The sequence below is a fragment of the Ovis aries genome, chromosome 16 (assembly GCF_016772045.2).
Source record: "Ovis aries strain OAR_USU_Benz2616 breed Rambouillet chromosome 16, ARS-UI_Ramb_v3.0, whole genome shotgun sequence".
In the NCBI taxonomy this organism is placed as follows: Eukaryota; Metazoa; Chordata; class Mammalia; order Artiodactyla; family Bovidae; genus Ovis; species Ovis aries.
In genome coordinates, this window is record NC_056069.1 from 38,621,105 (window position 1) to 38,646,501 (window position 25,397).

Consider the following 25,397-nt stretch of genomic DNA (forward strand, 5'->3'; position numbering starts at 1 on the left):
CTTCGCATGAGGTGGCCAAAGTACTGGAGTTTCAGCTTTAGCATCATTCCTTCCAAAGAAATCCCAGGGCTGATCTCCTTCAGAATGGACCGGTTGGATCTCCTTGCAGTTCAAAGGACTCTCAAGAGTCTTCTCCAACACCACAGTTCAAAAGCATCAATTCTTCGGTACTCAGCCTTCTTCACAGTCCAACTCTCACATCCATACATGACCACTGGAAAAACCATAGCCCTGACTTACGGACCTTTGTTGGCAAAGTAATGTCTCTGCTTTTGAATATGCTATCTAGGTTGGTCATACCTTTTCTTCCAAGGAGTAAGTGTCTTTTAATCTCATGGCTGCAATCACCATCTGCAGTGATTTTGGAGCCCCCCAAAAATAAAGTCTGACACTGTTTCCACTGTTTCCCCATCTATTTCCCATGAAGTGATGGGAATGGATGCCATGATCTTCGTTTTCTGAATGTTGAGCTTTAAGCCAACTTTTTCACTATCCTCTTTCACTTTCATCAAGAGGCTTTTTAGTTCCTCTTCACTTTCTGCCATACGGGTGGTGTCATCTGCATATCTGAGGTTATTGATATTTCTCCTGGCAATCTTGATTCCAGCCTGTGTTTCTTCCAGTCCAGTGTTTCTCATGATGTACTCTGCATAGAAGTTAAATAAGCAGGGTGACAATATACAGCCTTGATGTACTCCTTTTCCTATTTGGAACCAGTCTGTTGTTCCATGTCCAGTTCTAACTGTTGCTTCCTGACCTGCATACAGATTTCTCAAGAGGCAGGTCAGGTGGTCTGGTATTCCCATCTCTTTCAGAATTTTCCACAGTTGAATGTGATCCACACAGTCAAAGACTTTGGCATAGTCAATAAAGCAGAAATAGATATTTTCTTGGAACTCTCTTGCATTTTTGATGATCCATCGGATGTTGGCAATTTGATCTCTGGTTCCTCTGCCTTTTCTAAAATCAGCTTGAACATCAGGAAGTTCATGGTTCACATATTGTTGAAGCCTGGCTTGGAGAATTTTGAGCATTACTTTACTAGCGTGTGAGATGAGTGCAGTTGTTCAGTAGTTTGAGCATTCTTTGGCATTGCCTTTCATTGGGATTGGAATGAAAACTGACCTTTTCCAGTCCTGTGGCCACTGCTGGCATATTGAGTGCAGCACTTTCACAGATTCATCTTTCAGGATTTGAAATAGCTCCACTGGAATTCCATCACCTCCACTAGCTTTGTTCATAGTGATGCTTTCTAAGGCCCACTTGACTTCACATTCCAGGATGTCTGGCTGTAGATGAGTGATCACACCATCGTGATTATCCAGGTCGTGAAGTTCTTCTGTATATTCCTGCCACCTCTTCTTAATATCTTCTGCTTCTGTTAGGTCCATACCATTTCTGTCCTTTATCGAGCCCATCTTTGCATGAAATGTTCTCTTGGTATCTCTAATTTTCTTGAAGAGATCTCTAGTCTTTCCCATTCTGTTGTTTTCCTCTATTTCTTTGCATTGATCGCTGAAGAAGGCTTTCTTATCTCTTCTTGCTATTCTTCGGAACTCTGCATTCAGATGCTTATATCTTTCCTTTTCTCCTTTGCTTTTCACTTCTCTTCTTTTCACAGCTATTTGTAAGATAACCTCTTAGTACCTTTAATAACAATACTCTGGGTAACCAACATTTTAGCTCCAAACTTTAGCAGAAGGTAACAGAAAAGGGGGTGAAAATAGGGACACCTGAGATGCTGAACGTAGAAAATACTGTGAGCAAGTTTAATTTCTCCTGGGAGTAGCATGAATTCTGCCTATTTGAGAAAATTATTTCCAAAATGTATTCTGAAATCTCCAAATATACTCTTAGTGGCATGGATTGCACTACCATGCTTTGTCACACTCAGAACTTTAGTTTTAAATTACATTCTGACATTTGATAGTGGACTTGATAATAAACCCTTTAATGGAACAAAATTGTGAAGTTTTAAAAATTCAGAACTGTAAAAAATTAATAAACAGAAATCACAATTTTAAAAAAAGGAAATCACAATTAAACAGAGTTGAGAAACCAAAAGCGGGGGAGAACTTTGGCCCTAAGAGGACAGTATTACCCAACAGGAGGAAGAATGATTCCTCTTCTTTCCTGATGGATTTAGCCAATGAAAAGCCATGGACTCTTGGGGCACTATGGACCTTCCAACTTCCTTTTCTCTCCATAGAAGCATTCTCCTTCCCTTGTCATACGAGGACTTATATAGGGCTTGCCATAGTTGCAGACCCTGCATTATCATTCCCTGCTAATTCTGAATAAACCCATTTTCACTGGAGAAATATTTGACACTCTATTCATTCCAGGTCAACAAACCCATACACAGTGTAGAACTGTCAGTTCAGTTCAGTTCAGTTGCTCAGTCATGTCCGACTCTTTGGGACCCCATGGACTGCAGTACACCAGGCTTCCCTGTCCATCACCAACTCCTGGAACTTACTCAAACTCCTGTCCATTGAGTTGGTGATGCCATCCAACCATCTCATCCTCTATCATCCCCTTCTCCTCCTGCCTTCAGTCTTTCCCAGCATGAAGGTCTTTTCCAAAGAGTCAACGGCCAACGTATTGGAGTTTCAGCTTCAGCATCAGTCCTTCCAGTGAATATTCAGGACTGATTTCCTTTAGGATGAACTGGTTCTGTCTCTTTGCAGTCCAAAGGACTCTCAAGAATCTTCTCCAACCACAGCTCAAAAGCATCAATTTTGGGTCACTCAGCTTTCTTTATAGTTCAACTCTAACAACCATACATGTCTACTGGAAAAACCATAGCTTTGACTAAACAGACCTTTGTTGGCAAAGTAATGTCTCTGCTTTTTAATATGCTGTCTAGGTTGGTCATAGCTTTTCTTCCAAGGAGCAAGTGTCTTTTAATTTTATGGCTGCTGTCACCATCTGCAGTGATTTTGGAGCCCCCCAAAATAGTCTCTCACTGTTTCCATTGTAGAGCTGTATTTGAGCAAAATGACCTTTAGTACTCAGTGTACAGTGCTTCCTTTTTTACCCCATTTCCACCTTGGCTTTTTTTTTTTTAGTAAATAATTTCTCAACTTTTAAAGAAAATTGTAATTGGATATTTGCTTTGAGCTTGTTCAGAAGCCTCTGGCTTTCAGTTCTGAAAATGCGTTCTTTTGAAAAACACTACGTTTTTAAATATAAATATAAATAAACCTGCTGGGAACTTCCCTCCATAAAACTGCTTATCCCAGCTTCCCTGAGCTGTAAGGGCAATGTGGCCTATGCTGTGGCCCCATCCGCATTTACTAGCACTGAGATCTCAGAGTGATGCCTTACCGTTGGAAGGCAGTAATTAGGCCTCTGGGGGTGAACCCTTCTGTGCATTTTCAAAGCTCAGGCAGTACTCCTGCCCTTGCTGGAAGAAGGAGACAGATACAACCACTCTTTGAAGCAACAACAGCTTTATTATTCCTCCAAATGCACAGTATTCAACTATACAATTTTAAATTCACAAGCAAACTTAAGAAACTTAAACGATTGCTAGAGACTGGTTTCAGGGAATGGCTCCAGTACATAGATACTCCTGGTCATGAGGCTGAGGTGAAGAAAGGGAGGGAAGGCCATGGTCTTGGGTTTGAGGCCTGGGTGGACAATGCCAGGCCCCCTTGAGCCTCTGTGGAAATTGTCTTTCCCAGTTAAATAGCATTTTTAAGGTTTCCATTAGTCCTCCAGACCTCTGCTTTGTTTTTTAAAGGGAAAAAGTAGGTATGTTTAATTAAATGCTTTGTGCTTTATTGTTCATATGATAAAAACATTTTTGTGTATTTTGTCTTCAGTTAAGTCCCATTTTGTGGAATATAATGGTCTTTAGTAGACCATAATAAATGTTATTAAAGTTTTCAAATTTATTTGTTTACTATAAGTAGGCTTAATTTTGAAAAATCAGGCCCACCTCTGATCTCAATGAAGAAGAAAGATTATAGCCTTTAGAAATGCAATCATGACATGATAACAAGCAAACCTAGGTAGACTTGTATAACTGCACAGTTGACCACTTACAAAGCCGAAACCAAAAACTAAAGTCACGTTTGTTTCATATACACAGCACTAAGTTGATCCTGTCATGCTCCCAGTATCAAACATTTCAACAGTTGAGCATTTCACTTCTGTCATTATATATTCTACCATTTCATGGTCCATAGTGGTTAAGGATACAGAAAGAACTTAAGCTAAAAAATATTCTCTATATAAACTATCCATGTATGCTATATGTTGTAAAGATACAAGTTTACTGAGATGTCTGGAGCTTGTTTCTAGCCTTTTATAATTGCAAAGCACAAAAGAATAACAGTTACATATATATTCTAGTCTCTAATGGATGCTGTTGATTTGTTCCCTTATTCTGTGGGCAACTGGTTATGTTCTCATTTTGGTAAGGAGGTCTCAGTCTTCATAAACTCAGCTTTACCACTCCAACAAACAGAAGTCTATCCCCTTGACCTGCTCTATGCTCCTTATGGTTATTCTCTCTGTGCCTCCCCTTCTCTCATCCGTGGTCTTATTCTAATCAGTAGATCTGGGCATGAGGATGCCCACACGGAGAGATCCCACACGGTCAGGTACTTGCGCTTTGGGATAGCCGTGCTCTCAGCTACTGCTGCCTCTTCACTTCATCTGAGCAGACAGCATCCTTTCACATGACGGATGCTGTTCAAAGCCTGACTCTACTGATAGATAAATGGACTGGTACTATCATTTACAATTCCTTTCTAAGTGAAAACGAGAAACTGGTAGACAGGGTTAGCAATCACTCTGTCAATCACCTGATGCTTGCTTTCCTTTTGCAGCAGGAGTTTTGGACCGCTCCTGTGGAAGGTGGACTTCCTTCTCTTTCTCTGGTTCCGGAGGGGGAGGAGGAGGAGGGGATGTCTTCTCACTCAGGGAAACTTCTTCTTTTCTCTCAGCTTCCTTTTCTTCTAATTTCTTTTTCACTTCAAACAGGATAAGAGTGGATCTTTATTAGCAGCTCCAGACACCTACTATTTCATGTAAACTAAGATAAACCTAACTTAATATAAAATTGCTCTCACTGAATTAAGGCTAAATTCATGTTTTAAATTATCCAGTCCTTGAAGCTGACATCTGGCGTCATCTCTGTCTGGTTAGAAATACCATTTCCCCTGCCTCTGATGGAGATGGTGATGACGTGTGTGTGTGTGTGTGTGTGTGTGTGTGTGTGTGTGTGTGTGTGTGTATCTGTAGCAGGTAGAAGACTTGCTGAGAGGGTGCCGACTTTAAAACTAACAATCTAGAATTAGCTAATATACTGGGATAGGAAAGTAAAGAATTAAGTCAAATTTTCTAGTGGATAAATGAGGTGAAAAAAGCCTAAAGAGAAGGTGAAGGGCAATATGACAGAAGAGGTGGGGATTGGGAAGACATAGAAGGGAACAGAAATGCATGCGGCACCAACTTCTAGGGGTAAATACATATAAAGCATTTAGAATGGTGCTCAGTACTCAAATAAGGCTTAACAAAATTCATCCATTCATGCACTAGCTAGTTATTCAATCTCAGTTGTGCCCTGAAGGAAAGGAAGCCTTATAACAATAAGATAAAACTATGCCAATACTGTGGGCTTCCCAGGTGGCACTGGTGGTAAAGAACCCATCTGCCAATGTAGGAGACATAAAAGACACAGGCTCAATCCCTGGGTAGGGAACCTCCCCTGGAGGTGGGCATGGAAACCCACTCAGTATTCTTGCCAGAAGAATCCCAGGGACAGAGGAGCCTGGTAAGCTATGGTCCATAGGTTTGCAAAGAGTTGGACAAGACTGAAGGGACTGAGCATGCACGCAAGCCAATACTGTCAACAGGTAAAACTATACCAACACTGTAAATAATAGTAATACAAACAATGCTAGGCACAGTTGTGGCTGCCAGAGATACAAAAGTGAAACAAAAGAGAAAGATCACTGCCTTGTGAAGCTTGCAAACCATAAACATGATGAATAAAGTAAGTCACATAAGAAGCTGGAAGGTGGTAAGTGTTTTAGGGAAAGTACGTAGAGCAGAGGGCAGGGCATCAGCAGTGCTGTGGGGCAGCTCTTACAGTTTGTTTAAATGGCTTGCTTTGCAGGATAGACCCACTGAGGAGGTGGCAATTGAGCAAAGGCTTGAAGAGATTGAGGGAGTGTGAGTTCCAGGCAGAGGAGACAGCTCTGGGGTCCTGAGGGGGTGTTTCTGGATTGTCTAGGCTCCTGTAATTGTCAGGGCCCTTTGCCCTTCTGGATTCAGGCTTACCTTACCCAGTGTGCCCTTCCCACCCTCCCTGACTTCCCAGTGCTCCACCCTGGAAATGGCCACAACTTTACCCCTGTACCAATGAAAGTGAACACCTAAACCCTTGTATGGCTATTTCTCCCATTGCCCTCAGATCATTCTTTTCAACTTGGCAAGATAAGGAGGATTTGTTTTATTGGATTTTTTTCAAACTGGAAATTAATATATTTTCTGATTATGAAAGTAATCTATAATTACTGCCTTTAAAATCTCAACAATGTAGACAAATAAGCTGAAAGAGAAATTTCTTGTTAATTCTCTTTGTCCTCCTTCTTCCCTCCTCATCAAAGACTGTATTATTGTTGAAGAGAAAACCATAAGCCCAAAATGGCATCACTTGTGCTACATAAGTAAAGTCCATGATACCAAACCTATACTACCTGCCTCAGTTGCAGTTTCTACCTTCCTCAGAAGTATAATTTTAATCAATCAGTTTGGAATTTTCTGGTTCGCACCAATGAGATGATCTGTCATGGGGGCTCTCTCTATATCACCTCCTCTCTTTATCAAAGAAGAAGAGTCAATCTGCATGGCAAAGACCCCTGCAGTTCCCTTCCCCTAAAAGATGTCCTGGCCCAAAATAACCATTTTTCTCCCCTTTTGCTAAAGACTTCCCTGTTCCACCCTCATGTCTATGAAAACTTCTACTTTTTACTTCCCTTCAGAGTGTCTTCTAGTTGTTAGATGGGACATTGTTTGGTCAGGAATAGTTGAATAAAGCCAGTTAGAGCTTCAGATTTATTGAGTTGAATTTCATTTATATATATATATATATATATATATGTATACTGTGCTGTTGGAGAAGACTCTTGAGAGCCCCTTGGACTGCAAGGAGACTCAACCAGTCCATCCTAAAGGAGATCAGTCCGGGGTGTTCATTGGAAGGACTGATGCTGAAGCTGAAACTCCAATACTATGGCCACCTCATGAGAAGAGTTGACTCATTGGAAAAGACTCTGATGCTGAGAGGGATTGGGGGCAGGAGGAGAAGGCGACAACAGAGGATGAGATGGCTGGATGGCGTCACTGACTTGATGGACATGAGTTTGAGTAGAGCTGGTGATGGACAGGGAGGCCTGGCGTGCTGTGATTCATGGGGTCACAAAGAGTCAGACATGACTGAGTGACTGAACTGAACTGAACTTATATTGTCACTATTTTCTGTGCACATACATTTAATAATTGTTACTGTTGTTTTAATCGCTTAGTCATGTCTGACTCTTTTGCGACCCCATGGACTGTAGCCCACCAGGCTCCTCTGTCCATGGGATTTGCCAAGCAGGAATACTGGAGGGGGTTGCCTCCAGGGAATCTTCCCAACCCAGGGATAGAACTCATGTCTCCTGCATAGACAGATTCTTTACCACTGATCCACCTGGCAAGCTCAAATTTAATAATAGATATACTTTTAAAAACAAAAAAGCGACAATTTAAATATAACCTGATTTTTCCCACTTAACAGTATATTATGATTATTTTAAAACAGCAGACTATTCATAGAAGTACCATATCCTTTTATTATTTGTTTTTAACTTAATCAGGATGCTAAGTACAGAGCACTGGAAAATATTTATTATTTTAATGACCAAAATATTTCTTAAAAATAATTAGTGGATTGGAATGTAAATCTTAAATAAGTGTCAGTGGATTCTGTTCATGTAATAAGTGACTGGAATATAAAACCTTTAGGAGAATGTTGAAGTGAGTCTGATAGCTGGTAAAAACACTGATTCAAATTTGTAGATGTTTGAAGCTACAGTTCAGTTCGGTTCAGTCGCTCAGTCATGTCTGACTCTTTGCAACCCCATGGACTGCAGCACGCCAGGCCTCCCTGTCCATCACCAACTCCTGGAACCTACTCAAACTCATGTCAATTGAGTTGGTGATGCCATCCAACAATCTAATCCTCTGCTGTCCCCTTCTCCTCTTGCCTTCAATCTTTCCTAACATCAGGGTCTTTTCCAATGAGTCAATTCTTCGCATAAGGTGGCCACAGGATTGGAGTTTCAGCTTCAGCATCTGTCTTTCCAATGAATATTCAGGACTGATTTCCTTTAAGACAAATTGGTTCTATCTCCTTGCAGTCCAAGGGACTCTCAAGAGTCTTCTCCAACCACAGTTCAAAAGCATCAATCTTTGGCACTCAGCTTTTTTTATAGTCCAACTGTCACATCCATACATGACTACTGGAAAAACCATAGCCTTGCCTAGACGGACCTTTGTTGGCAAAGTAATGTCTCTGCTTCTTAATATGCTGTCTAGGTTGGTCATAACTTTTCTTCCAAGGAGTAAGCGTCTTTTAATTTCATGGCTGCAGTCACCATCTGCAGTGATTTTGGAGCCCCCCCGCAAAATAAAGTCTGTTCCCCTCCCCAAATAAAAACTCTTTCCCTATCTATTTGCCTTGAAGTGATAGGACCAGATGCCAGGATCTTAGTTTTCTGAATGTTGAGCTTTAAGCCAACTTTTTCATTCTCCTCTTTCACTTTCATCAAAAGGCCCTTTAGTTTTTCTTCCCTTTCTGCCATAGGGTGGTGTCACCTGCATATCTGAGGTTATGAATATTTCTCCAGGCAATCTTGATTCCCCTTTGTGTCTCACCCAGCCCAGCATTTTGCATGATGTACTCTGCATATAAGTTAAATAAGCAGGGTGACAATATACAGCCTTGACATACTCCTTTCCTGATTTGCAACCGGTCTGTTGTTCCATTTCCAGTTCTAACTGTTGCTTCCTGACTTGCATGCAGAGTTCTCAAGAGGCAGGTCAGGTGGTCTGGTATTCCTATCTCTTTCAGAATTTTCCACAGTTTGTTGTGATCCAATCAAAGGCTTTGGCATAGTCAATAAAGCAGAAATAGATGTTTTTCTGGAACTCTCTTGCTTTTTCCATGATCCAGCGGATGTTGGCAATTTGATCTCTGGTTCCTCTGCCTTTTCTAAAACCAATTTGAATATCTGGAAGTTCACGGTTTACATACTGTTGAAGACTGGCTTGGAGAATTTTGAGCATTACTTTACTAGCAAGTGAGATGAGTACAATTGTGAGGTAGTTTGAGCATTCCTTGGCATTGCCTTTCTTTGGGATTGGAATGAAAACTGACCTTTTCTGGTCCCATGGCCACTGCTGAGTCTTCCATATTTGCTGGCATATTGAGTGCAGAACTTTAACAGCATCATCTTTTAAAATTTGAAATAGTTTATCTGGAATTCCATCACCTCCACTAGCTTTGTTCATAGTGATGCTTTCTAAGGCCCACTTGACTTCACATTCCAGGATGTCTTGCTCTAGGTGAGTGATCACACCATCATGATTATCTGGGTCATGAAGATCTTTTTTGTATAGTTCTTCTGTGTATTCTTATCAACTCTTCTTAATATCTTCTGCTTCTGTTATGTCCATACCATTTCTGTCTTTTATTGAGCCCATCTTTGCATGAAATGTCCCCTTGGTATCTCTTATTTTCTTGAAGAGATCTCTATTCTTTCCCACTCTATTGTTTTCCTCTATTTCTTTGCACTGATCACTGAGGAAGTCTTTCTTATCTCTCCTTGCTATTATTTGGAACTCTGCATTCAAAATGGGTATATCTTTCCTTTTTTCCTTTGCTTTTCACTTCTCTTCTTTTCACAGCTATTTGTAAGGCCTCCTCAGATGGCCATTTTGCTTCTTTGCATTTCTTTTTCTTGGGGATGGTGTTGATCCCTGTCTCCTGTACAATGTCATGAACTTCTGTCCATAGTTCATCAGGTACTCTGTCTATCAGATCTAATCCCTTGAATCTATTTCTCATTTCCACTGTATAATTGTAAGGGATTTGATTTAGGTCATACCTGAATGGCCTAGTCATTTTCCCTACTTTCTTCAATTTAAGTCTGAATTTGGCAATAAGGAGTTCATGATCTGAGCCACAATCAGGTCCTGGTCTTGTTTTTGCTGACTGTATAGAGCTTCTCCATCTTTGGCTGCAAAGAATATAATCAATCTGATTTCGGCATTGACCATCTGGTGATGTCCACGTGTAGAGTCCTCTCTTGTGTTGTTGGAAGAGGGTGTTTGCTGTGACCAGTGTGTTCTCTTGGCAAAACTCTGTTAGCTTTTTCCCTGCTTCATTCTGTACGCCATGGCCAAAGTTGCTTGTTACTCCAGATGTTTCTTGAGTTCCTACTTTAGCATTCCAGTCCCCTATAATGAAAAGGACATCTTTTTGGGGTGTTAGTTCTAGAAGGTCTTGTAGGTCTTCATAGAATCGTTCAACTTCAGCTTCTTCAGCATTACTGGTCAGGGCATAGACTTGGATTACCGTGATATTAAATGGTTTGCCTTGGAAATGAACAGAGATCATTCTGTCATTTTTGAGATGGCATCCAAGTACTGTATTTTGGAATCTTTTGTTGACTATGATGGCTACTCCATTTCTTCTAAGGGATTCTTGCCACAGTAGTAGATATAATGGTAATCTGATTTAAATCCACCCATTCCAGTCCATTTTAGTTTGTTGATTCCTAAAATGTTGACATTCACTCTTGCCATCTCCTGTTTGACCACTTCCAGTTTCCCTTGATACATGCACATAACAATCCCAGTTCCCATGCAATATTGCTCTTTACAGCATCAGACCTTGGTTCCATCACCAGTCACATCCACAACTGGGTTTTGTTTTTGCTTTCACTCCATCTCTTCATTCTTTTTGGAGTTATTTCTCCACTGATCTCCAGTAGCATATTGGGCATGTACTGACCTGGGGAGTTCATCTTTCAGTGTCCTATCTTTTGCCTTTTCATACTGTTCATGAGGTTCTGAATTGGTTTACCATTCCCTTCTCTGTGGACCACTTTTTGTCATAACTCTCCATCATGACCCGTTCGTCTTGGGTGGCCCTTCATGGTGTGGCTCATAGTTTCATTGAGTTAGACAAGACTGTAGTCCATGTGATCAATTGGTTAGTTTTCTGTTATTGTGGTTTTCAGTCTGTCTGCCCTTTGATGGAGAAGGATATGAGGCTTATGGAAGCTTCCTCATGGGAGAGACTAACTGAGGGGGAAACTGGGTCTTGTTTTGATGGGGGAGGCCATGCTCAGTAAATCATTAATCCGATTTTCTGTTGATGGGTGGAGCTGTGTTCCCTCCCTGCTATTTACCTGGGGCCAAACTATGGTAGAGGTAATGCAGATAATGGTGACCTCCTTCAAAAGATCCCATGCATGTACTGCTATACTCACTGCCCTCAACCCAGCAGCAGGCCACCACTGACCCATGCCTCTGCTGGAGACTCCTCGACACTCTCAGGCAAGTCTGGGTCAGGCTTGTTGAAGCTATAGCCTAGATTCAATTTGTTTTTGCTTTTCAATCTCAACTCTAGTGGTTACCTTCCTCCTCTTAGCCTAATTTCTGACTGTCAAAATAACATGTTAAGCCTTTTATATAACATATTTGCTTTGTCTGAAAGTTTCACATGGATGTTTTGGGGGCGTGGACATTTAGATGTGGAAGCTTGTCTTTCTAAATTTGAACTCCTGGCTTCCCAAGGTGATTGCAGCTTACACTTATGCACTATTTCGGTGTCAGTTCACTGATAAATCGTAGTAGTTAGGTCACAAATCTGGGGATGGAAGAAAGCATTCTACCAAGGCAGTTTTAGAACCTTTGTGATATTGATAATTTTGACCACTTTTTATTATACCAAGAAATTACAGTTGTCAGTGATAACTGATAAACAAAAGGGTAACATTTCATTTCTTCCTAAGCTCATCAAAACCACACATTACATTTTTGTTACATAAACTCAAAATTATAAAAGAATTGTAATTACCTTTATTTTCTTTTTTAATTATTTCAGTCATAATCATTTCCTTTACTTTTTGGAACAATGACTGTTTATCTACTTCAGCATTGATTTTTATCAAAATGTTTTCTGGCTCTGTAAACCACTGCTCCAACGAAGGCCAGTTGTCCAGGAAGCCTACAATTCTGCAAAACCCAAATATTATATGAATATAATATCATGAATTATATGAATATCACATACTGAATATATGACTATCATGTACTGAATATATAATATATATCACATATCACATATGAATATCACATACTGATTGAAATGTTGGAGTAACATTAAGCATGATTTATCTGATGTACATGATGAAAAAAACAGCTGCCAACATATATGAAAAAAGCAACTTTAAGAAGTCTACAGGCAATGAAATATATCCACTTTAAAGAAGACATCATTTTTAAGCAAACAGCAGCTTTACAAACAGTAATACTTCTTTATACATATATTAAAGCAACAATGTGTTAGGATTGAACAGTTTTATGTTAGAGTTGAAAAAATGAATGTGGAGTTCACTACTGTTTGCTTAAAAATAAACCTGTTATTTAAGTATTTTCTGTATGTTGTGCCAACAAGGTAGAACATTAACTTATCCGTTTATCTTTTTTTGATTTTTAAAAATTTTTCATGAAGTAATTTATTATCTTCTTCCTATCTTGTTCCTTCCAAACTTTACACACTTCCCAGAATCAACCAAATTGTTTGCCTAATCTGAAATCTGAATCCTAATTAATGATAAAAATTTAAACTTTGTTGGCACATCATACTTTAAAAGGATTTGTATTCTTTTCTAATTTAATTTCTAAATATACCACATGAATTTATAATTTAATGTCTTAATTGTAATGCTCTAATTAAAAGCTAGCAAAATTATTATGAATTATAACGTGAAGGGATTTTCATCTTGTTCTTTTGCTGTATGAAGGATGATTGTTATATCACATTTTAGAGGGTAACAACAGCTTTTTTGCACTATGTAAATACTAGTAGAGATTCTTCTGTAACTAATAAAATGATTATTGAAATGTAAAAAAAATAAAAATAAAGAAGACATCATTTAATGCCAACTAGCCATATGTTTTGAGGTATAGGGAAGAGTAAGAGAAGATTTGGAAATTCTACCATTTCAGGAAACCTTTGATGTGGGTTTAGTTTTCTAAATGAAGTTCTAAGGAAACATCACCTGTACTCATAGTAGACTGAGTGCCCTTCTGCTGGCAGCTATAGCCCGAGCCACATAGGTTATCTACTTTTTCATAGTTAGAGAAGTTCAAGAGACCCTTGAGTAAGTGTCGATGGTGGTGGTGGCTTAGTCAGTCACTAAGTCATGCCTGACTCTTGTAACCCCATGGACTATAGCCTGCCAGACTCCTCTGTCCATGCAAATTGGCTTTACTCAAACATACTCGTGGAATGAGTTTTGTCCTCTGAGAGTAGATAGGCCTCATGAATCAAATTCCTCTTTGTTGCCTCAACTCATGTTTTCAGAGTTCTCAAGTTTTCAAAACATTATTTAACTTTGTCTAATTTTTCTTTTCCAATGAGCAAACTGCATACAACCAAAAGAATGCTTATTACGCATTATTTCATTTTAGTTTTAGAACTACACTCTATACTCTGATGCCTAGATCTTTCGAATTCCAAGATCTTCATTGGCATTTGTTGAAAGAGGGCTGAATTAGGATTCCGTCTAATGAACCTGTAAGTTCATGTAGCCATAAAGGGAAATGTTGCTTGATTTAATTCTTTTTTACTGTGACTTTGATGACTTATACTCTGAATATAAAAGCTAGCACATAAATATTTCACTCAATATCAACGCTACTTAGTTTTGTTTTACCTATAAAACAGTGAACGCTAGGAAATACATCTTCCCCCTAGATCTGATGATTCTAAATTGACTAGTTGCCAGTTTGTTCACAGGGCAAGAAACAAGAAGACAATGAGTTTTAAACTAACCTGTGCTGTATTTGATCTCTTAAATTCTGGTCCTCATCTGTATCTTTGTTTTTAGCAGCTACACGCTGATTGATATCTTCACGAGGAGCTTCACTTGAAAATGCTTTAGCTATGATATTGAAATTACTTAATTAGACAATCTGCTACACCAGTCAAAGTTGCAGTAGCACTGCCAAAATATACTGATACAAAAAAGCCAAATGAATATGGTCCTCCTCTTTGGCTCAATATTAATTAAAATGTTTAACAAAATATTGAAAAAGTAAAGTATAGTTTTGGGGTCAGAATTCAAATTTCCCTTAGAAATTAGGAGAAGGAGGTAAAATACAACATTTAAGAGGAGCTCTAGTTTCAAGGTAGAACATCTTGGGATTGACCATGAAGAGAAGGTACTGAAAAATGATGGTTTGTCATAAATAACAAACAAGGAAGCAATTAGAAAATCAACACCATGATGTAAAAATTAAGAATGAAATAACAGGGTAGCCATAAAGTCAAATATGCAAGTTATTTGTCAATATTATATTAGAACACAATAATTTATCTTTCTAGACTTTATGATTTTTCCCTGTAGAAGAGACAGAAAGGAACATATCACAGGAGACTGAAGCCAAAACCAATTTCAGCTCCTCTGATTGAGTCCTAGCAAAGATTAAGAAACAATGTCCAGAATACTTATGAATTCAGTATAGATGGAAAATCATAAAGAGGGAAAGAAAGCCTTGAACTAGATTAAAAAGGAGCTAGATTACTCAGTTAATGCAAGAGAACACTGAAGAGCAAATTAATAGCACCCAAAAAGATGAAGGCCCCTCACAGGATACAGCAATCAATTGTCCTCCATCTATATTCATGATAGAAAAAGAGGAAATTAGTTCAGAAAACAGAATATGCTTTTAGGTTATTCAGAAAACCCAAAGATGCTGATGACAATGAGCGATGGAAAAAGACTGTGGGAACGATCATGAACCATCCCATGGTCAATAGCTTATTTTGTCAAGGACTTCAGAACATGTATCAGCATTCTTCTCTTCCCAAATTGCACCCAGGCTTTGGCCCCTTCCTCTTCTCTCCATTTCACTAACATGGCCACATCTTGGATTTTCTGATCACCTTGAAGGGCTCCACCTCTGGAACGGCCCCATCTCTACAATATTAATGATCTGTACCCTTATCATTTGTCTTGCCAGCACTCCTCTATAGTTGATGAATCTCTATGACCCATCCCCATAAATTTGTACAGCATTTTCCCCAAATTGACAAGCACTATCCTGACTTGATTTTATTATTTTAGCAAACCTGAGTTGCACGGTTGAACATTTCAACTTCTCTCCCTCATCTGACAACTTCAGTTTATATCTTTCTGCTGCATCAGCCTTAGATGATATCCATCTCTTTTTGACTTGTAACCTCACTGACTATCTGGCTCAAAAATCAGCTGAGCTCTTTCATATAAGTGTACCCTTTCCTAAAACAGGGTGTGAGGGGGAGAGAGACAGAGATGAGAAAGAGAGACAGAGGGAGAGAGAAAAGGAATACTAAAACAATAATGATAAAAATATCCTGTTTCCATAGTTCTTTCCTTTTGTTCAGAGACAAGTTTCTTGAGAGGTATCTTTACTCACACTCTCCACCTCCCCACCCCCATTCACATTCCGTTCCATAGCAATCCATCCTTTCCTGTCACCCACTCCATTGAAACAGCTCTCCTTCTGGTTATCAAAGACATCAACCCAATGGAAATGCTTCAGTCTTTGTCTTACTTGATTTATAGGTAAAATTTAGCACACAGTTCTTAAATGTTTTTACACATACAGTCAGCCCTCCATATCAGTGGAGTCAACCAACAACAGATTGAAAATATTTGGAATAATAATTCCAGAAAGGGCCCAAAAGCAAAACTATATTCTTCCAGGTGTGGCAACTATATAGCAGTCACATTGTATTAGGTATTATAAGTAATCTAGAGATGATTTAAAGTATACAGGAGGATGTGCATAGGTTATATGCAAGTCTCATATGATTTTATATAAGGGACTTGTGCATCCTTGGATTTTGGTCGCTCAGTTGTGTTTGTTTGCAACCCCATGGACCGTAGCCTGCCAGACTCCTCTGTCCATGGGAATTCTCCAGGCAGGAATATTGGAGTGGGTTGCCATGCCCTCCTCTTGGTATCCAAATGGGTTCTGGAATTAATCCCCTGTGAATACTAAGGGAAGACTGTAGTACATTATTTTATATCCACAACAAAACTTGTAAAGTAGGATTGTGATTCTAAAATTGGCCCCAAATGGTATAGTTTATAAATGAAAGAAAAAGCATTTGATTCCAGTTATCTCACTCCAAGTTCTGAATTTCTTTTTAAATTTTCAAACTGCTTATTGAACTATACCTTCCTGAAAGCATGCATACGTGAATATACAGCTCAGTGGCTTCCCAAACTGAAAATAGGATAAATAGCACCAAGATCAAGAAATAAACATTCTCAGCCCTTATCATATCTTGAAAGCAAGTTGGATTGCTTTGAGTTGTAGGCTCTGTTCTGCCAATAAACAGCCATGGATTGGCAGTATTCTTCACCTATCCTCAGATATCCTTGAACAAGAATAGGAAGTTAGCTGAACAATCATCACTACTGTCAGTACAGCCCCTACTTCTTTGTATGGACAGTAGTAAATTCTCCCTTTTGAAATTCGATGGACAGCATTCAATATAAAGTACTGTGCTCAAGAGCTGAAGTAGTATCTAATGGTTTTGTCCTTTTATTTAAATAAACAGTGAAAGGAAGATCTCAAAACTATACAAACTCAAAATAAGGAAGAGTCAAGTGCTCATGCTTTAAATGTCCACCTATAAATATAGGAGGAAATGATTCCCTAAGTCTCTCTTAGCCACAAATGTCATTATATTAGTTGTAACAGCAAATATATTGTACATATACAATGTACAATAACATCATCTAATTCTTTAATTAATGAGGGAATCAGCAAGATATTACAACTAGTTCAAATGAAAATTTGCATAAGGGACATATTCACAGACAGGAATGATAAAATAGATGGTAATAGATGAAAAAACTGGTTACTATGTATAGAACAATGTCATACTTGAAATTATCTTTTTCAGCATGTAGAAATTAACTATCTTAATTGAATAAAATTCATTTGTATGTCTATGCACAAGAATAATTTGAATTAACATCAATTTTCTACAATTTATGGTTATAGAAGAGATGAGTTAAGCCAGTGAAAGGTACAGAATCCTACGAAACCAAATACTCCAAAGGGTCCCATAGACAATACTCAGTCTTCTATTGAAAGAATATCCAATAATTTTTTGTTCATTTCAAAGTCTTCCACTGTTTTTCCTGATGCATTTCCTGATGTCTTGCTACTATTGTTCCTGATGCATGTACCAGATTCTATACTAAGTGTTTAACATTTATCTCATTTAATATATGTGAGACAATAAGAAATGTATATTTGGATTTTGTCTCCTGACGCAGAGCTTTGAAAACCCTTGTAATTTCCTATAGTGGTAAGAGGAGGGTTTTTATATTATCATTATTCATAATAAGCCTCTTTCAACCTTATCTGTGTTTATGCCAAAGAGGTGACTCTTGGGAGGGTGGAGCCCTTCTGCCTGCGCAACCAGCTGACCACAGAGTGGAACTTTCAGTCCTAGCCCCTGGTTTCTAGGGATGGGAAGAAGCTAGAGGCTGATCACCAATGCTCAACTATATAGTCAGTCATACCTACATAATGGAACTCCCATAAAAACTCTAAAGAAGGGGTTCAGAGAGCTTGTGGGTTGGTGAATGCATCCATGTGCCAGGCGTGTGTCACACACCAGGCTCCACGGGGGAAAGGCCTGAGCTTGGAATTCCTCCAGACTCTGCCCTGTGTACCCCTTCAACTGGCTGTTCACTTGTATCTTCTATGTCAGTCTTTACAACAAAACAGTAATAGTAAGTAGAGTGCTTCCCTGCGTTCTGTGAGTCATTACAGATAATTATAGATAATCTATCAGACCTGAGGAGGGGTCATGGAAACCCCTAATTTATAGTCAAGTCAGACAGAAGCGTGGCTAACCTGGGGATTCACTGCATTGAGGCAGACATCTGAAGTGGGAAGAAGTCTTGTGGGACTGAGCCAACTGTGAAAATCTGTGACAACTCTGGGAAGTTACTGCTAGGATTGAATTAAATTCTAGGACACCCACTTGGTGTTTATTAAGAACTGAAGAACTGGGTGGTATGGAAAACCCATACACCTTTGGTGTCAGAAGTGTGAGTAATGAAACAGTTTTCCTTGAATTATCCAGTAATAATGCAATGAGCCATTCTATTATATATAGTGTGAGATGGAGGTTTAGAAGAAAGAAAGAATTAGCTTTCCAAAGGTCAAATGCCTAATAACCTGCAAAGCTAAGAATGTGTGCTTTTATTCATAACTACTTAATTTATGGAATAAAGTGATATTTTCATCTCAACAATGGAAAGTAGTTAAACCATGAATCTTGGCAAGACTATTTGACCTCATGATGTAAGGACTTCAGTCAACTGATAACTGCTCCTCAGTTAATACACAATTTAAGGGAAGGATGTTAGAAATCCTTGCTTGTAGCCCCAATGTGGTTCATGAACTTCACTAGAGTAACACACCAAGATATACTAAGTAGCCATGAGACGCTCCTTCATTCATGCAAGTCTCAAAGAGGGCACCTCAGGGCCAGGGGAGCTGACAAGCTGATGGAAGGGTTGAATGAGATGCTTGCGGTCACCATGGAATTCTCTACTAGCTTCAGGTTTGGGCTAGAGTGCTGAATTCAGACAGAGCAGGAGGCAACTAAGCTGTGCTAGGTAATTCTTTGGAAGTCTGAAATGGATTCTTTATTATCCACTTACAATTGTAAACGGGAATACTTACCATTTCAGAGAAAAGTAAAGAACTCTGAATTACATAAAAAGACATTTTTAGAAAGGTGTCCAGCTTACCCATGATGTCATTCATGCGATTCAGTGAGGAATTATCTGAAATGTCTAATAACATGACAAAATCAAATGCAGAAGGGGGAAGAGGCACTTCTTTGGAAGCTGTAGGGTCAACAGCTAATGTGGATGTTTGTGATTTCTTTCCCTCCAGTTCTATGAGGTTTCTGTTGTAGCCTGTGAGTGCTTCCTCCAGAAGTTTTGCTTGGTTTAATGTCATTGGAAAGCCATCCAGGATCCAGCCTTTATACATAGGTATCTGACTAAATTAAAGAAAGGACAAATAATTAATAGTTTGATAGATACAAATCCCTTTAGAAATAATAACACAATGAATCTTGCCTTTATCTTTCTTTCAACTCCATAGTAACCTCTTTCTGCATGAATTTTACTTCTTTATGGCCGAAATTGGGCTTGCTGGTGGTGCAGAAGGTAAAGCATCTGCCTGCCAATGCAGGAGCCACAGGAGACTTGGGTTCCATCCCTGGGTTGGGAAAGTTACCTGGAGGAGGGCATGGCAACCTACTCCAGTATTCTTGCCTGGAGAATCCCAGACAGAGGAGCCTGGTGGGCTACAGGCCATAGGGTTGCAAAGAGTTGGACACGACTGGAGCAACTTAGCATGCACACACAGACATTAGGCTTCCTATTGTACCACAAACACTGCCTTGCTCAAAATCCCTCTGTGGATCCCTGCTGCCCTCCAAATCTATTCCAGAAGCCACAATGTGGTGTTTAAAATGAACTAGCCATAACTTGCTCCCCTATAACTTCTCTCTCACAGTTTTGAACCATTCACTTTGGACACACCAATCTCCTCACTGTTCAGTTCAGTTCAGTTCAGTCGCTCAGTCGTGTCCGACTCTTTGCGACCCCATGAATCGCAGCATGCCAGGCCTCCCTGTCCATCACCAACTCCCGGAGTTCACTCAGACTCACGTCCATCGAGTCAGTGATGCCATCCAGCCATCTCATCCCCTGTCGTCCCCTTCTCCTCCTGCCCCCAATCCCTCCCAGCATCAAAGTCTTTTCCAATGAGTCAACTCTTCGCATGAGGTGGCCAAAGTACTGGAGTTTCAGCTTTAGCATCATTCCTTCCAAAGATATCCCAGGCCAGGGCTGATCTCCTTCAGAATGGACTGGTTGGATCTCCTTGCAGTCCAAGGGACTCTCAAGAGTCTTCTCCAACTCCTCACTGTTACATGAATATAAATAGTACTTTCTAGCTGCGTTCATAGGGTGTTCGTCTTTAGAACATTAATTTCCTCCTTTATACAGCAGGATAACATAACATACCTCACAGGATGCTGGTGAGGATGAACTGAAATAATACATTTTAAGAACTCAGCACAGAATTTAGCATATGGTGGGAACTCACATCGCCAACCTGGAAAGTTCTTCCTACCCCACCCAATCCAGCGTGGAGTCATAACAGCCTGCTTTGAACTCCTTTGGATTCTTGTTCACTTCCTCACACAATTGGTTAACTCTTACGTTTCTTGACTTAGAAAAATTCAAGTGAATCTTCTTTATCTCAATTAAATTCTAAGTTGCTGAAATGTAAGGATCCCTTCTTCAGTTTTTGCATTCAGTGTCATATCCTTTAAAGAGAATAGGTGCTCCAAAAACTATTATTTTAGTTCTTTAAATTGGAACACAACTTCAAGTTTGCTCTTGCAAAATCCTTAAATTATGTAAATTAAGACTTTGACTTTTGGGTGAAAAATTATAATTTCATTTCTTTCTCCATTATAACTCATTTAAACACTTAGAATTCCCTTTCTAAAGGTTTGGAAGTGTGTTTTGGTGCCGGTTTGTTTGTTTTGGTGACAGTGTGGCAAGAAAGGAATGGGAAAACTCAAGTTCAGAGAGCTTTAATTAATTACTTGTTCAAAGTCACAAAACTGCAAGTGATCCCAAATCTAGTGATCTTTCCACAGTATTAAGCTGCCTTCAGGTCACTGCTTCTATTACTCCTATTAGGCTATGAAGGGCAAGGAAAGCCTGCTTTTTGCTTTTATGGCTTCTTCAGAGCATGGTAAGCATTCTGCAGAGAATGGGATTGTTAATTCATTGGCCTCAGTCTGAGGAGAAGAAACTTCTTGAGCATTTTACCAGATCTGAGGAACCTTCTCCCACCTCCTGTCTCAGGAGTTACTTCAAGGGGAGGAGGCGGCCAAGGCCATGCTTGTCAGGCCGTAGTATGAGGACACGAGATGACAGGGAATGAGGAGACTTCCGCTTTGGCTATGCCACTAACCAGACATGTGACTGGACTGCCCAACTGAACTGCCAGGCCTTCCTTTCCTCATCGAAGAAGGATGCACTCGAACTAAATGGAAGGCTCTCAGGCTGATGGCAGGTCTCTGAACGTGTCTCAGGGGCAGAGGGGAGGGTGGTAATGAGAAGGTAGCAGAGTTGTGAGGGTGGGGTGTAGACAGTCCAACTCCACGGAAACCAAAGGTAAGATCCATTTTAGAGCTGATGCTCTTCATTCACAATTTTCTTTGAATGATGAATACCATGGCTAAAACATGTTTTATTCCAGGTTTTGAAAAATGCTGCAACTGTTAGAATGAGATCCCTTCCAGCTTTGGGAATGGCCAACTGTGGCCAAGTTTCTTCAAAAAAGCAATCAGTCCAAGATATACCACCACTGAGAGGCAACTTAAACCTTGAATGAAGCCTCTTAAGGAAACTCGAAAGGGAGAGTCCATTGCAGATGCCCAGGAAAAATTCTCCAAAGCCTCCTGTCCTCATTCTCCTGGTCATAATGTTTCCCAAGCAGCACAGCCCCCAACCCCTCACCCACTTGATGGGTGAGGGGTTGCAAAGGTCTTTCACAAGAGCCTTTTTTATTTCTTTTTCCATCCTGCTCTGCCTCATTTCTTTATTGCATGAATTAATTAACCGAGACCCTATGGCTTTTTGAAATTTCTCTCTTTTCTCAATTGTAAAGGAGGGCTGACAAAAATCCTTTTTTTCTTAGGAAGGAGGAATCATAAAATTATAGCCTATTTAAATTTTTTCTTTACCCTATCACACATCACCTCTGTGCTATGCATATGCTATTCCTTGCCTGTGCAACCTCTACTTTCTCCTTGCCTTCCTACCTTATGCTGCCTGGCCTTTGGACCCCTGGGGTCACTCTCTCCTCCAGAAACACAAAATGAGGAAGCACTTTGGCCCAAAGCCATATAGTGAGGGTTTCTCCTCTCCCAAACCTGTCCTGTGGCTTTTCCAATTGTCTAATTTCTCCTTGAATTCCCCATACAGAATAGAACTTGGGACTTCCCTGATGGTCCAGTGGTTGAGAATCTGCCTCCCAATGCAGGACACATGGGTTCCATCCCTGTTCAGGGAACTAAGATCTCACATACCCTGGGGTAACTAAGACCAAGAATCACAAGGAAGACTCAGCACAGCCAAAAAAAAAAAGAGAAGAGAACCTAACTTGAATTCCGGTCTGGGTGAGTGAAGTCAAGTTTGAAAAAGGGAGGAAAGTGAAATACAGACATGAAAATCACAAGATACATCTTTTTCTTTCTGTATGTATTCATTAGATATTAAAAATTAAAATGACTTCTACATTATTCTTTATAAAGCTCTACCTGCTAATATATTAAATAGACATAAGAAAGAAATTGTGGTCCATAGATACATACTTAATGGCATTTACCATGATGCTGACTAGCAATATATCAGATATGCTCTTTCCTTTCTTCAGCAGCATTTCTGATTTTGCACCAAGCTGAGCACGCACAGTGAGCTGTGAAAATAAACAAGGAATGGTAGGGAAGAGCTCATTTAAAAGTCAGATTCTAAATATCTGGAGGGGAAAAAAAATTAAATGGTCATGTCCTCTGGTGAATACATTGATCCTTTAGTACAATTCTGGAATCCAGCAAGCAGTTAAGGAAAATGTATATACAGATTAGGGAGTTCCTCCTCTAGCTCCCTCCTTTACAAGATCTTCCTCTTTAATACTTAGCTGCTCTGGCGTCCCCAGATTTCATCCTCTAACATGTTAAATCAAAAAGATTGAGGCTTTTGGCTTGAGTTCTAGTCACTCATGCCACGAAGAGGGAGCATGCCTCCTGGGGTGACCTGTGCAAGCCTGACTTTTGCCCACTGAAGTTCTCTTCTATCAATGGTCAAATCTGATATATTTCTGCCTTTTCCGTTATAGTTTATTATAAGATGTTAAATATAGTTCTCTATTCTACACAGTAAATCTTTGTTGTTTACTTTATATACAGTAGCATACATCTGTTAATCCCATACTCCCACATTATCCCTCCCCTATCCTCCTCTCTGGCAACCATAAGTTTGTTTTCTAAGTCTGCAAGTTGTTTCTGTTTTATATATAAATTCATTTGATAGAATATAATATTTGTCTTTCTCTGACTTACCTCACCTATTATGATAATCTCTAGGTCTTCCCATGTTGTTGCAAATGGCATTATTTCATTCTTTTCTATGGCTGAATAATACTGTTTGCTTTTTTGATACCTGATTTTGGCCCTCAGATAATTAGCTTTTCTATTTTTTCCAGCATTTATATTGTTATATGAACAGAACATCCCAAGCGTCTATTCTGAACTCAGCCACTAGAGTGAGCATTTTATGAGTCAAATGGTACTATGTGCTAGTGTGTTCAACTCTTTGCAACCGCATGGACTATAGCCCACCAGGCTCCTCTGTCCATGGGATTTCCCAGGCAAGAATACTAGAATGGGTTGACGTTTCCTATTCCAGTCCCTTTCCAGTCTAGGGACTGAAACCGTATCTCTTGTGTCTCCTGCATTGCAGGCAGATTCTTTACCTGCTGAGCCATCGGGGATGTCTCTATTTAAACCCTGCAAAGGCTCCCCTGTACTCTCAATGTCCTCATCATGGCCTCCATGACCCTGGCTGACCTGATTCCTCTCCCTTCCTGCTCATCTCTCTAACCTCCTCGCTTCTCTTCCCCTGCCTTGCTGCACAAGCACCTTTCTGCCTCAAGGCCATCATTCAGCTCTTCTGGAGACCTGAAATGGTTCCTCAGAGCCAGTGGTGATTCTGTCAATCTTCTTTCAATCTGTTTAAACATCACTCTCTCAAAGCGATCTCCCTTACTCTACTTTTCCTTTTCTTTTCTGTTCATATAAAATCATTTACATATGAGTTTATGGTCCCTCTCTTTTAGACTGTAAATTCCTTAAAGCTTGGGAACCCTGTCACTTTTGTTCACTGATATACACTCCCCCTCAGATTATAACAATACATGGAACAAAGTATGCCCTTAGAACTGAATTGAATATGGAGTGCAGGAGATTTGTAACTCAATAAATGTAAATATAAAAGTATATTTAGCCTTTATGCTAATTTATATTTCAAAAATACAGAGAAAAAGTTATAAGCCCCTTTTGATCATTTTCTCCAAACTCATTTTTCTCCCTATATGTCATCATGTTTATAGCTTGGTGTATATTCTTCCAAAACTTTTTCTATCTTAAAGCAGTTTTGAAATCTAAAATATTATAAAATTGATTTCCTTGGGGGAAAAAACAATAAATTAAAAGATATACTTTTATTTATTTACTTTAATTATATTTAATAAAATCCCACTTGATTAATGTGACCATTCTATTTGACCATTCTATTTCCATATACAGTAAAGCAATCCTATATATGGAAATATTAGTTTTCATTAAAAGCAATAGTTGGCAAATTGTTGTAAACATTTTTTCAGGGATTAATGAAAAATTCTGCACAGTCACCAATAAGTCTAAGGGTAAATCCTGGAAAAAATTTAAAGATAAAGAGATTGTGAAAGAAATAAAAATAATAAATTAAGTGGTAAAGAAAAACACATCAATATAAATTTGGTATAAGTCTAAAATTTTTAAAAGCATGTGTTTACTTTCTTACCGGCACAACTGAAAGCAATTTCCACTGCTTTAGATACAAACTATATAAAGATATAAAAAATATCAAATAAACTCAGGTTTAGTATTTCATCATCAGGTTTAAGCCAAAGAGGAGCACATTGCTATTTCATATGAAGATGAAAATGCTACAGAAAGGCTATGAATCACAGCACATTTCAATATGCTAGTAGCCAAAATTAGATTATAGTACTTACTTCAGAGAAACTATCACTCGCTACGACTTCTTCAGCTTTTGCTGCTTTTCTAGCATCGGTATCTAGGAATGGAAAAAGTGATGAGAACGTACTCCGGTACTGACAACTAACAGCCATGTTAGTATTTGACCATCTGTGGTTTTGGACCT

The 25,397-nt window shown here is 39.3% G+C and overlaps 1 protein-coding gene across 12 annotated transcripts in view; it reads right to left on the reverse strand.

The window, feature by feature from the left end:
• Positions 1 to 25,397, reverse strand: part of SPEF2 (sperm flagellar 2) — a 201,707-nt gene that overhangs the window by 102,644 nt on the left and 73,666 nt on the right. For all 12 annotated transcript variants that reach the window (XR_003591923.3, XR_009596799.1, XR_009596798.1 and 9 more), the window contains 6 exons: positions 25,249 to 25,310; positions 22,787 to 22,890; positions 19,128 to 19,384; positions 14,132 to 14,240; positions 12,149 to 12,306; positions 4,818 to 4,985 (listed from right to left, as the gene is read on the reverse strand). Coding sequence is in view for 7 of the 12 variants with exons in the window: in XM_027980125.3 (XP_027835926.2) it covers positions 4,818 to 4,985; positions 12,149 to 12,306; positions 14,132 to 14,240; positions 19,128 to 19,384; positions 22,787 to 22,890; positions 25,249 to 25,310 (858 nt within the window). In the remaining 5 variants the exon portion in view is untranslated. The remainder of the gene's footprint in view (positions 1 to 4,817; positions 4,986 to 12,148; positions 12,307 to 14,131; positions 14,241 to 19,127; positions 19,385 to 22,786; positions 22,891 to 25,248; positions 25,311 to 25,397) is intronic.